A 14,478-nucleotide genomic window follows, 5' to 3' on the forward strand; every position below is an offset into this window, starting at 1 on the left:
TGATTAGGCACGCATCATTGATAGAATGCAAACCAAACAATAGGGAGAGCCTAGCCGATGGGGGCCGACTAGAGGGCACACTCCAGATAAGACGAAGAATTTCATTGCACAATTCGTATGCTTGACTGATTCACCTTGGAGCATTGTTGACAATGTTGCCTTCAAGGATATGTGGTGTTACACGACGTTTATCGACTTGGATCCTCCAAGTGCGAAGGTCATAAAGAAGTGGACCATCCAAATGCACGGCCGAATGAAACATAATGTGAGGAAGCTCTGGGAGAATGTGGCCTGAGTGTCACTCACCATAGATGCATGGACTGCGGAGAACGGAACTGGATTGCTAGGCATCATCGTCCACTAGGTGGACGATACATGGGCATATAGAGAGCGGGTACTTGCCATCCGAGAAATCGTCGGCAAGCACGATGGGGAGAACATGGCGTCCATTGTTCTCCAAGCACTAGACGAATTTCATATGTGGACGAAGGTCAGCACTCAACGTCTATCTCATTTTATTAGTTGAACTTGTGCCCTTAAATGTGGAACATAATTATGCAGGTCTACGCCGTGACTACTGACAATGCCACGCCGAATAAAAGGATGTTGGCATTGATGGCGAGAAAGATGAAGAGCGTTAACCAGGCATTTAGTGCCAAGAGGCACGTCCCATGGGTGGCAGACATTTTGAACATTGTCGTGCACGCGACAATAAAAAGCTTCGATATTCCTTCGGGCCAAGTTGTGGAATCCGAAGAAGGCGACGTGACAAGGACAACAGAGCACTACGACAGCGACCAGGACAACGAACTCGGTGATATATTCTTGGCATCCGATGACAATGAGGGACCATGCAAGCCGTTATGTTTGGGTGATGTAGTTGCAAAGGTGCGCACACTAGTGCGGAGTATTCGGAGCTCTACGCAACGGAGAGAACTTTATACAAAGGCATGTGAAGATGACCCCGAAGTCGAGGACTCCAACATGGTCGTATTAGACTGTCCAACTCGATGGAACAGCACGCACACTATGTTGACGGCCGCCGTGAAGAAGTGTGATGTAATTAACGAAGTGTCGAAGGCTTTTGGTTGGAAGGCGACGTTGCCGAAGTTATCGAAGGAAGAGTGGGAGTTGGTAAAAGAGTTCTGCCGCATCCTTGGCCGTTTCGCCGTATCAACTGATCATGTTTGCAAGACAGTGATGCCGGCGATTTGCGCTTTCCGGTATCTCATAGACGCCCTTAAGGTTCACATGGAGGAAGTGGTCCAGCAAATCGAAGATGGCAGATCCGTACGACGGTTGCATGAAGGAGATCGTTCGAACATGGCGCAAGCATGTAAAGCGATGCATTACAAGCTTTCACAGTATGCGGAGATATTGTGGGCGAATGAGGCGATCACTACCGCGGCATTGATGGATCCATTCCACAAAGGGTCAATGCTCCGCCCGGATGTCCGAGAAGCAACCATCGCATACGTACTGTCGTTGTTACCAGGTGACTCGTTTAGCCGTGGACTGAGAGGGGCCGCTGAGGAGGGGCAGACAAGAGGTAAAGAGTTGGACGCTTGACTAAAGAGCACTATGCGGCATGTGCAACCGGCAACTGCGACAACAAGGTCGGCGTTGGACGAATTCAACCAATTCCTTGCGGAGATTGTGCCTAATGAGGGTGTGTTCACTCCACTATCTTGGTGGGCCAGCACGAGGGCGAAGCGTTTCCCCTTACTTGTGGCCGTTGCAAGGGACCTATTATCCGTATGTGCGACGAGCGCCCCTGCCGAGCGCATGTTCTCGGTTGGCAATGCTATTGTCACGTACAAGCGATCGCGTCTGTCGCCAATAAGCATCGAAACACTAATCACTATGAAGTGTTGGCTCCGTGCGGACAACAAACGGTGGTAGAATGACGTTGACCTAGATCCGGATGCTGACGACGGAGAAGATGGTGTGGTCGCATGTGCTCAAGGTACACATCACATAAATAAACTACAATTTCTTATTTTTACGTAATGATCGTTACTTATTTCTTATCTTCTGCAACACAGGTGATGATCAAGTAAGCACAAATCTCTGACAGAGCCGTTGGGAAATTTCTACGGGAATTGCGTGTTTTTGATAGAGCCATAGTCATATGTAGTTAGTGAATTTTGCTGCAAATGTCGAGTTAATGCCGTGTATAGATTCTTTTGAATATCCCTACATTTTGATACATTTTCCAAAAATTCCTGTGAATATCCCTAAATTACTATGAAGATTCAAATGAAAGTAAAATACTAAAATTTATATCAAATTTAATATACCCTTTCAACTCTTGTTACATATTTATATCCGGCATTACTATATTCCTCCAACTATCCAATAAATAATCTTAGTATCAATCAAAAGAATTAATCCCTATAATTAAATATCATGCCAAGAAGTTTACTTACTCCTCTATTACTCCTGTCACTAACTATTTCGAGTACATATAGCAAATATAAATTATATCATGCACCTTTGTTCTCCTATACATTTGCCATGGTATGCATTTCATCCTCTCATATATTTTTAGTTCTATTCAAACCTTACATTACTATAAAGACTCAGATTAAAAATTCCACTAGTATCTTACACTCTACCCTTACTAACTGTTTAAAATATTCCTCTCACTAACTGTTTCACTTATCTATTCAAGATGTTCAATAAATTATGTAAATTTATTTTCTTAAAATTACGTTATATTAACTTCGGTAAAAAATTATTTGTAACTCTAAAATAACCATTCCACCAATATCTTATACTCTACCCTTATTATTAATTCGTCAGTTTTATTATTCCTCTTACCAACTATTTCACTTATCTATTAAAGTTGTTCAATATATTATGTAATTTTATTTTCTTAAAATTACATTATATTAAATTCGTCCAAAATTTTTTTGTAAGTTTAAAATCACCATTCCACTAATATCTTACAAATTGTTATTTTACGTCTGGACAGTGATCACTATGGTTTGACTAAAATTACCATTCCACTAATATTATTTAATCGTCAGTCTTCTTATTCCTCTTACTAACTGTTTCACTTATCTATTTAAGGTGTTCAATATATTATGTAAATTTATTTTCTTAAAAATAAGTTATATTAACTTTGTTAAAAAATTATTTGTAATTCTAAAATAACCATTCCACTAATATCTTACACTATACCCTTATTATTAAATCGTCAGTTTTGCAATTCCTCTTTCTATTTATTTCACTTACCTATTAAAGGTGTTCAATATATTAAGTAATTTTATTTTCTTAAAATTACATTATATTAAATTCGTACAAAAAATTGTTGTAAGTCTGAAATAACCATCCCACTAATATCTTACGCTCTACCCTTATTATTAAACCCTCATATTTATTATTCCTCTTACTAACTATTTCACTTATCTATTAAAGGTGTTAAATATATTGTGTAATTTTATTTTCTTAAATTACATTATATTAAATTCATTCAAAAATTTGTTGTAAGTCTAAAATAACCACCCGACTACCCTTATTATTAAACCATCATATTCATTATTCCTCTTACTAACTACTACTACTATCTAGTAAAGGTATTATATATTTTCTGCAATTTTATTCTCATAAAAATACAGTGTACTAATTTCGTTAAAACATTAGTTGTCACTTGTGAGTCATTCTCATAACCATTCCATTAATATATTACACTCTACCCTAGAACACTTATTACCCTCATATTTATTATTAAATTTATTAAATATATTACGCAATTTTATTTTCTTAAAATAAAAATATATTAATTTCGTAATAACATTAGTTGTAAGTTAAAAAAACAATTCTACAATATGCAATTTTACCTTCATTATTATGAAGTTTTAGATTTTTTAGATTACATTAAATTAATTTCGGTCCAACAAATTGTTCAGGACTTCAGGCCCACATAACTGTTGCATTTTTCACATATGAAATTCGACATAGGACAACATTATGAGAAAATGCCAAACTTATTTTTTCATAACGTAGCATCTGTGGGCGGCGAGCCGGCGATGATGAGATTCAACTATAAGATGGCTGTGGCAAATATAAAGTCCCAAAAAAATTAGAATTTTTCCATATGGAATTGCAGACTGACTGAAAAAAATATCCGGATACCGGTTTTCGATATCCGGATATCGAAAACCGATATCCGGATATCGAAAACCGGTATCCGGCATCCGATATCCGCCTCGTCCCTCCCCCTTCGATATCCGGTACCGATATCCGGCTAACCCCTGATAGACGGATATCGCCCGATATCCGATATCCGGAACCGTCCCATTTTTTTCCGGATATCGGACGTATATCGGGACGGGCGAACCCTAGGACCAAGATTAGGGAAATAATAAAGTATACGTGCTTCGGTTTTTTCCTGTCAAGTGAATGTTTACTTGCACCTTTGTTCAAACATCCGGGGAAAATGTTCTCATATCTGATCGACTTTCGTTGTCACATAAATTTTCCCATGATTCAAATGGAAATAACTAAATTGAAGGCCAATGACCAGGATGTTTTTTTACGTGGACACCAAAAACACACAGCTATAGAGCATGAATATAGCGACAAAAATAATTCATCCCATTAGAAACAATCAGGAATGTGGAATCCAACATAAAGTCGAAGACATAATTACTTAAAAAAATACAGATACGAAAAATGAGGGAAATCGGCGGAGCGAGGCACTGACGAGATGAGGTGGGATAACAGAGCCAAATTTTTATCAAGTCAATTTTGGAAAAGAAAAAAATTCAAAGATGGATTGAAGATATTTACGTAAGTACGTTAACAAACGATAGCACAGACTTATTAAAAATCTGTTAATTACTTCCCCAGGAATTCGCCTTATCTGGAATCAGCTGCAGCCGCCAGCCCCAAGCCCAATCGCTCCCCTGGCCAAGTCATAGACGACTTGATACGTCTTCTGCTGTGCATTCCCAATAATAGCAACACTGGAGGGGTTTTCATTCCCAGCAAAGGCCAGGCAAGCCTGCGAGATCTTAGCCACGTAGAGAATTCCGGAGACGTGGACATCCAATGAAACATTTCCCCGGAAGTTAAACGAAATTTTAGGGATGGAGACGATGTCATAACCAGTGAAATTGTAACACGTATCCAGTATAGATAGCGCCGGCGCTGTCGGGTACATGGTCAGCTGCTCTCTAAACGCTGTTCTCATGGCTGCATAAGCCGCCGGAGGAAGCCGAGTTATAACAGTGCCTGAGTCGAAAATAGCACCAGCTGTGCTAAAAACGCTCCCTGGAATACTTAGTTTCTGCCCCCCAACTGTTATCCCGACAATCTCGACGAAGTAGAAAGACGGCAAACTGGCGTCGGTAAGCATCGGTGTATACCCAATACGAGAAATGCGGGGAGTTGAGCCCAATCTTAGATAACCCAAGTTGCTCGGATTTGAAGGAAGGCAGTAGGAGAAGACTCTTTTGTACTTAGACGCGGTCTGCGAAACGAGAGACACTTCGGCTCGGCCGAGCCCGAGTAGCCCTGCGGATAGCCCGAAAAGACCCTTGTTGTGTGTGCCGCATCCTATCTTAACACCCGCGAGGATTTCTGTGCCCTGGAGAGTGATAGTTTCCTGAGCGTAGAATCCAACCGAGAACGAGCCGTCGCCGTAGAGAACGCCGTAAACGCAGCTCCCGGAAGAGCATCCGGAGTTGTGGCCAGTAGCCGGTATCAGATCAGAGCATTCGGGGGAGTCGCAGCTGATATTTTTGTAGGAAGTTGAGTTGCGAGGATCGAAGATTGGCCCCTGCTGTGCGTAACAGGAGCCTATGCAGGGTTCGCATTGGACCCAAGTGAGATCGCTGCCGGTGTCAAACACAACAGTAACGTCCTTTTTTGGCGTGCCGATCCCCAAAGTTACCACGTAGTTTCCTGTTCCGAGAGCGATCCCCGAGCGTGCTGGAATAACCACAGGCCTTGCCGAACGCTGTGTTCTCGGAACGGCAGCGTTCCGCCGTTGCCGAAGCGACTCTGCTCGATGCTCGTCACGGGTGAGAAATTCTAAGTGGGAACTCTCTGATTTCTGCTCTCCGAAGGTACGCTCCGCGCAGGGACCTTCACTGTGGAAGACCTTCAGCGACTGGTGAGCCACTTCTGTTGTCCACAAACATTACAATATTGAATAAAATATGCGACAAAGAATTATTCGGATAGTTTGAATATGTTACGAACCTTCCGATGAACATGCGCTTGAAGGAATAAGAGTCTGAACGGTGATGGTGTGGTGAGAGCAGTGGCAGCCACCAAACAAGAGAATGGTCAGTGCAACGATGGAGAAGGGCAGCAGAGGCGAAGAAGACATCTTGCCGGAATTTCTCTAGAACGACTGTGTCGCGCCACAGCAGAATTCGGTAGGCGGTCTAATGTTATCTTCTATATGCGCGTGCGGTGTCTGGAAGCTTTGGTTGGCAACTGTCATTCTAGCCATGAGCTACTCTGCGGCCAACAGTATGTAGAATAGTCCTCCAATTCACCACCACCGCCCGTGCCGAACCCCACCCGTTGTATTATTGAGGCCATGTGAGAGAAGAATAAAACAGAAGAAATCATGGCGTTCTTCAGGATTGCACGAAAAAGAAGGGGATATTGCGACGTAGCTGTTGTTCGGAGCGGTAGCGGACCACCCTATCCTATTAGTCTCGTCGTTATTTCCTTGTCTTGGCGAAAGGAGGCCTCGCTGAGATATCAAGTCCTTGTGAATCAGCCCGGACAAACCAAAAGGTAGAATAACGCAGGGAAAAATATTCCTTTACAGATGTGCATGCAAAAACATCTTAAGGGGGAAATGTCACCTATGGTTAAATGAATCTGCCATTGTAGAATACTTTTCACCTATTGTCTATTGATAATATACATGCCTATTCTGTCGCCAGAAGAACCTACACAATACGAAGAAAGTGATCAAAGCAGCAGGGGTACATGAGCGCCAACTACTTTTGGAGACATTTCAAGGCTTTTCATCCCTTAAAACATGATGACCTAGGTTATCACCAAGGCTTGTCTCCTCAAAAAGAAGCACACATGTATCCCCTAGGCCACATTAGTGAATCATACTCCATATGAAAACAAAGTTTAAATTCCAAGTTTCATTTGTTTAAGTGATACACCTTGAAGCATCATTGTGCACCACATTTGAGGAGCTATTATGCTATGGAATGCAGGTTGACTTACAACCGCCAACATAAAGGTCCTAACTATTGGGTGATCCAAATGCACAAGTTCATGGAGATGCAAAAATTGTTATGATAACAACCAACAAGTGTCACTCACTACATATGCATGTACCACACATGATAATATCAAATTAGAATAATAGTCTTTTTTACCATTTATTTTTAGATTTCCACTTGCATTATTCACCATTTAAAGATAAAATGAAAAAAATTATGATTTACTTTTCTAAGCTCGATTTTGATATATTTTATAGATTTTTGAGACTAATCCTACTTGAATTCTTACAGTCAAGTGGATTTCTCACATCTTCTTGGAGTTTTATTACAAATTCCTGACTTAGGTAAATGAAATGGTGAATTTGGGATACAAATGGGAGGAAAGGAGAAACCCAAGGTATGTCCTCTGTCATAAGAAAAAGCCCAATACACAATAAACCAAATCAAGAAGCCCATTCTAACTTCTTCAAAAATTGGTTCAACTAAAGGTAAGAATTGTGGTACTACCCCATAATTTGAATTTGAAAGACCTATTTCAAATCTCGAAAGGATGAAACAGGAATCCACACTAGAAATCAAATAATCCTAACCCTCCAAAGCCTTGGAATTCAAACCTTGGAGTTAGGACACTTTTATTTAATCTCTTCTCTCCTCTCCTTGTATCTCACCTTATATTTTGGCTCCCAACTTATCGTTGGAGGCCTAGTGCATCCAATTTATTTAATCCATTCTTGCTCTACAATAGTGTGGGAGAGAGAGACACAGGGTAATTGAAAATTCTAGATTATTATTTATCTCCGGAAATTTTGTGAGATCTCCTGAATTTTCAATATTGTTTTTCTTAACATTTTCTCTAGACACAGATTCCTTAGACTACGAGCATGAAATTTAGTCCACTTATTATTGGTATCCCATTCTTTCTCATGGTGACACACACATTACATTGCAGGAAGTTTGGCCAAAGGTTCTCTTTAATCTTCGAATTTCGTTCTTGCCCAAAAATATCCTTAAAAATTACATTACATTATTCGAACGTATTTTTTACACAAAATAAATATTTATTATACTTTAAAAAAAAATTTCACTTGTTTTCCCTCATTTTATTCATTCTCCTCTTTATAAAATAGTTAGCAATCCAGAAAAATATAAAACCACCTAAAAAATAATTTTAAAATATATTTGGATCGCAATTTTATTCACTCATTATCTTCTCCTTGTGGTTTTTAGCCTTACCCTATTCTAGATAAGGAAAATTTTACAAATATTATTGCATAAATTAAAGCCTTAAAATGAATTTCTGAACCCAAATTCTGGTTTGTTAGCAGACATGGGTACAAGCCTATTAAGCATCCCTGTTTATTTGTGGGCGATCAAGTGGGTGAAGTGGGAGTAAGTATAGACCAGTCAAGAGCTCATAGGCAAGCATTATTGTCAGAATATGGCAACACTCATTGTCCACATTATTTTAGATCTAGACTATGTGAAAAGGTTTACGTCTTTAGAAAATTTCTTAGACATTCTCGCCGGATGTAAAAATTCATACTTAACATATATTTTGGTATGTCTATACCATGATGTCTAACAACACCACTACAAATACAAGGATGTTTGGTGTTATCACAAGGAAGACAATGACATTATGTTAGAGTTAGACTATTTGACAAGGTCTATATCTTTAGAAAAATTCTTAGACATTCTCGCTAGATGTAAAATTCATACCTAACATATCTTTTGGCATGCATGTACCATGATTGCTAACAACACTACTACAAATACAAGGATGTTTGCTGTCATCACAAAGAAGATTGATTGAGCACGCCCAAATGACATCGATGAATCATCATCGGCGCCATCTTCGTCGACAACAGCATGACCGCCGGTCTGCGTCCAACCCGACCGGCACACCAAAGCATCGGTGAAGATGCCCGGGTTTAAGTAACCTGGCGGGAGCACGTGTTCGCATTTTCCATTAGCTATTTTCGTTGGTTTAATCTCTGTTTTGTGTTCGTCACAACGAGTTCTCCTACTCGTCGTGACGTGTCCGTATCACCGTGTTTTTGTATCCATTCGTTCTGTTTTCCTTTTCACGTCATTTTATTTTGTTATTTTCTTAATTATGTTGTAAATGGGGGGGAGGTTCTTATTGGACTCCCCTTTCTGGACTCCTTGTAAGGGCCCATCATGGCCCTATATAAGGCCATGATGGGACCACATTCTATGGTGGATCTGGATTTCTAGTTTGGTAGTTACCGTCGCTCAGATCTCACCCCCAAGAAGACGAAGGAGAAGAGGAGAGGGAGGAGAAAACAAAGAGGAAAGAAGGCTTGGCGTGACCTCTTCTTCGGTCACTCCCCTAGGCTGTTATTGCCACCATCCAGACTCGTACGTCCGACAGGTTTCCACGCGCGAAGTTCCCTGGTGGAGGTGTCTGTACCGTTCCAACCAGCCCTAGCGAACTTTGTGTCCCTAGCGGTTGTTCAGACATTCATCGCGACCCTCACTTCGACAACTGCGCGCCCATGCATTGGCCATCAGACGTTGTTGCCGGCGACAAGTTTTTGCCCACGACCGTGTACTTGTCGACCAGTCGCCCCGATGGTCGCAGGCGCGAATCTTCCTGGTTGATGATCATGCCTAGTCTGCCGAATAACAACCCTAGATCGCCCAGGTTGTCGTGGCTGACTTCTTGAGTGCCTCGGTCTTGCAGCTGTTGAGCGCATCATGCACCGTCCTAGTCGCACATCCAACTGCATGGTCAAGACAAAAGAAAAAGATTGCCACGCTGGTCGCTAAACATCGTTTGAGCTGTCGTGTGCTTCATACACCGACCACGTGTGCCCTCCTTACCCCTCGAGTCGTCCGGTGAATTGCAAAGGTCAGTGACACAAGCTTGTGATTTACTACTATGACTGTCGGCTCAAGCCCTCTACGGCCATTAGGACTGTTGAAGATTAATGTGGTTGTCAACAAGTCCCTGACGCAGTTCGCCAAGCCCTGCCATTCTGTGCAGCTCCTGATTTGTGAGCCTTTTGCACTACTGATCAAGGTGATCCACGATCGACAACCCTTGCATCACACGTCGACAAGCCCGCAGTCTATCGAGCCTCCGAGCTTCGATTTTGCATGAATCACCTCGGTGCTGCACCTCCGGCTTCTCCTCACCTCCAATCGCCCACGTCATGCTCCTACACCGCATCTACGCAATCAGCCGAGCCCGTCTACGACACATCTCCATCTACATGCCAGCATTAACTCGTGCAACCGAAGAAGAATCTGCCCAACGGAAGCCACCACCGACGAGGTACGTCATTCCCCTTGCTCGTCCGTTATATTACTTTCTTCAGTATATTTTTGATTACAGTCCACCGTGCTCGGGTCAGATTAGGTGAGAGAAAATTATTGAGAAAACTATAATTTGAGCATCTTCCTAGATTTGGGTTGAGCCCGCTTGTCACGTGCGAGCCCCTATGAAATTATTCCATTCGGCGTTCTTGTCACCATCGTCGCTCCGATGAGGGTCAGAAGGTCATCGTCATTGTCATCATCATCGTCATCGAACGCCTGTCCCAGAGCTCGGAACTCTGCGAATTCCCACTCGTTGGCCCTAGCCGTACACTTCACCTAGGTCATTTTGCTTCACGTAGTTACATTTACTTAGTGAATTTACCCGTTGGACGATGCCATCGATGACGTACGACATCAAAGATAAAGAGCATCAACCCAATGTTTACCACCAAGTGACATGGGTCATGTGTCTGACATATCCTCCACCTCATTATCAAAGGAGGATTGAAAATTTTGTCATTCCTTTTGCTCTTAAAAAGTGACCAAATAAGGGGATGTGATGGGGAAAGGTGATCACTTCAACAACAATTAGGATTGCTTCCATGGAGACCACATTTGATATATAGGGAAATGTAGTGGCAAAGATGCAGATGTTAGTGTGTAGAATCTGAAACTCCATCCAGTAGTGTTAGAATAATGACAAGGTCTGTAAAGAGGATCCAACTCTCAAGTATAGTAACATGGTCGCCTTCGATATGTGTGGAAATTTAATCATGTTAGTAAGAGAGATTCACTAGTCACATGTGATATGATATTCATCATTTTAGGTCTCAAATAATAATCAGTTATGTGGTTAGCCAAATTGAGGGAACAATTTTCCCTTTCATATGAGATATTCACAAATATGATATACTGAACAAGGTTCTTGCATTCATGGAGATGAAGTGCAATATGGCACAATATGCGAACCTTTTGTGGGTAAATAAAGCCATCACTACAGGAGCATTAATGGACCACTTCCATAAAACTTCAACATTGGTGAGAGGGTAAAGTAGATACAATTGCCTATATTTGATTTAAGCAAAAAACTCCCTAACAAGTGAATTGGACTCTTGGCTGCGGATCACTCGATGAAAAGCCCCTCATTTCTCACCTTATTCAAGCTCAGTAATGGACAAGTTCAATGCATATTTTGCCAAATTTTTGCTTGAATAGGGAGTTCAAACACCCATTTCATGGTTGCTGGCACATGAGAAAAATGCTTCCCCTTTCACATGTCACAAGACAATTATGTATGTTTTTGCAATGAGTGCTTCGATAGAAAATCTACAAACCCATGTCCATTGTTCATAAGCATTGAAATGCTCACCTTGGTGAAGTGTTGGCTCCCTGTCAACAATAAACTATAGTATAATGATGTTGACATGCCAGATGGTAAAGATGTGGACATTGAATCATTCAGAGGTTTGATCCATAATAGCCATAGTGTTGTATTGTAATTTTTTTTTATAATTGTTACCTTTTTTGTTGTCCTTCATTGTATAGGTGATGACCCAGCCATTAGAAACCGCTAATATACAAGTCTCACATTCATTATAAAAATGCATTGGCAATAGAGAGTGTAATGGTCAATAGTTGAAAGATTGAACAATGAATTATTTCAATCCGATAAATATTTGTCAAACTTCATAAATACCATGAAAGTATATACATTTGTTTTACCTGTATGGCATTCACATTTAATATACATATATCAATTATGTAATGGGGATTTGATTTTTGCCATTTTGACCGAGATGAAGGTAGATATGCAACCACAAGTAGTAGAGTTGGAGGTGGCATGTTTGATGGTGAAAATCTAGACAATAACCTTGGAAAATGGATGAAGATGTGAGTTTGTGAAACACAAATATCACACTAACCTTGTTCTCTCTTGCCCAATTGGCCATGTGGTGATTTTTCTTCATGTGTCATGATCTGAATGGCACTCCATCCATCATTATTTTTTTGATGTACAAGGATGGCCTAAACCAGATTTTGAATAAGAAAATCACTTCACTAATCATAATTAGGAACAAAATCTAAGGGTGCCTTTGATGGAAATATATGGCAGCAAGCCAATCACACATTCCATATTTCGTTCCATGTTCACTAATAAAGCATATTCCTTATAGTGCATGTGTGATGCTTTTAATGGAGTTCATGAATACATGATCAGACTTGGTGAATTATGATGCGATCGTAATATGGAAACCACTAGTCTTTAAGCATGTGGTCTAAATATTGGTGTTCAAAGGATACTCAAGAAGGACATCGAATTCTCCGGATAGAATATCACTATCTACCCTTACTCATATGATGAGTATGGTCCTTCCCATAGTCATTAGTGTGGAGACACTAAGGATAGATATTGGGTGTTCTTTAGTAAAAAGAGTTCACTGAATTGATCCGTACGAATCCCTTAATGGTATTATATCAAACTGTCATTCAGGTTGATTCATGCCATGGTTGTGTAAGTGGTACTTTGACCAAAGACACCAAAAACATCTTGTGGATACATTGCTTTTACCTAGAAAATGATATACGAGTCTCTAGTCATGTGATTCTAAACGGTCTTAGTTCGGGTGCATCAAGAAGTTCACAGAGATGATTGAGTTGTCAAGATGGAATTGTCCACCCTCAATATAAGAGGTGACAACACAAGGAAGACGACGCGGTGAAAAACCTTGGCCGATGTAGTAAAATATCAGAGAAGAATTCTCTTATGAATTTCAAACGCATCAGTAATAACTTAGATGAACGATTACGAATTGATAGTTGACCATACCCTAAGTCATCTGAGAAGCGTCAAGTGGATGAGGGACTTTACGTACATGATAACTGATGACGAACATGTTTTGATGGAGGACGCTAGTCCACTCCATCATAGACATCTTCAGATCTGCCATCATTGTCATTGATGGCCCGCTGGTTCGCGTCCTTCTTGATCGGCATGCCAAGGCGATAGTGAAGACACCCGGGTTTAATACACTGGGTGAAAGCACGACTACGCCATCGAGTCTTTTGATTTTTGCCAGTTCATGCTCCTTGTATTCATCATTTTACCATGTTCATGTTTTCACTTTTGTTGTGTCAGTATCCTTTGTGTCGTGTTCGTATTGTTGCATGTTGTCGACTCGTGTCGTCAAATACGCGTCAAACAGTTTGTATTTTGTGTTACAGAGGGGGTCCTATGTATAAGGGCCCCCCTTAGTAAGGGCACTTGGGTGCCCTTAATAAGGGCTCCCTTGCCCTTAATAAGGGCCATCTTGCCCCTATATAATGGTGCCCTAGCCAATCAGACCAGGTTTATCATTGTTGAAATTATTGTGCAACCTAGGTCTCACGAGAGAAGAAGAGAGGAGAGGAGGAAGAGGGGAGGGAAGAGAGAATAGAAGGGAAGGAAAGAGAGAGAGAACGCCGCTCTAGAGGTGATCTCTTCAACCGCTCAACGCGCGCCCTGTACAGCTTGTAGTCCACGACTGTGCGGTCACCGCACCGCATCACCGCGCATGTATGAGGAAAGGGGGGGGGGAATGATTGCACCCTTGCTGTGCGCTCCGCCATGCGCTTCAGTGCATTGTTCGTGCCGCAAATTTGCACGCGCGCGAAACACTTCTTGGCGCTCAAAGTCGAGCGCTCTGCATTACGGTCAATGATCTGTGACGTATGCTCCACGATCCAATAGGCATTAAAGCTGGCCTTTGCACCATACGATGACTACCCTTCACGATCACTGACAACTCCGCATCCGAGCGCGGTCACACCGCAACATCAAGTGACCCACAGCTGCCCAGGTGTCAACGCCGACCATTCACCTATATGCTCGCCCGCCATCATGTTGGTCACGTGATAGGAGTACTGAATCTGACGTCGACTGACACGATGACACCAGCGTAGTTGTGACCTTGCAATCACTGAGGACATCGCAGGGATTCTACCA

The 14,478-nt window shown here is 41.5% G+C and overlaps 1 protein-coding gene across 1 annotated transcript; it reads right to left on the reverse strand.

The window, feature by feature from the left end:
- Nucleotides 1-4,720: 4,720 nt before the first annotated feature.
- Nucleotides 4,721-6,505, reverse strand: LOC144713122 (aspartyl protease family protein At5g10770-like). The gene is made up of 2 exons (XM_078587615.1): nt 6,214-6,505; nt 4,721-6,135 (listed from the first exon to the last, which is right to left on the reverse strand). The coding sequence occupies exons 1-2, from the start codon at nt 6,341-6,343 to the stop codon at nt 4,877-4,879; spliced, it is 1,389 nt and encodes a 462-aa protein (XP_078443741.1). The 5' UTR covers nt 6,344-6,505; the 3' UTR covers nt 4,721-4,876.
- Between the last annotated feature and the right edge of the window lie 7,973 nt (nt 6,506-14,478).

Source organism: Wolffia australiana, chromosome 15 (genome assembly GCF_029677425.1).
Source record: "Wolffia australiana isolate 7733 chromosome 15, ASM2967742v1".
NCBI classification, from domain to species: Eukaryota; Viridiplantae; Streptophyta; class Magnoliopsida; order Alismatales; family Araceae; genus Wolffia; species Wolffia australiana.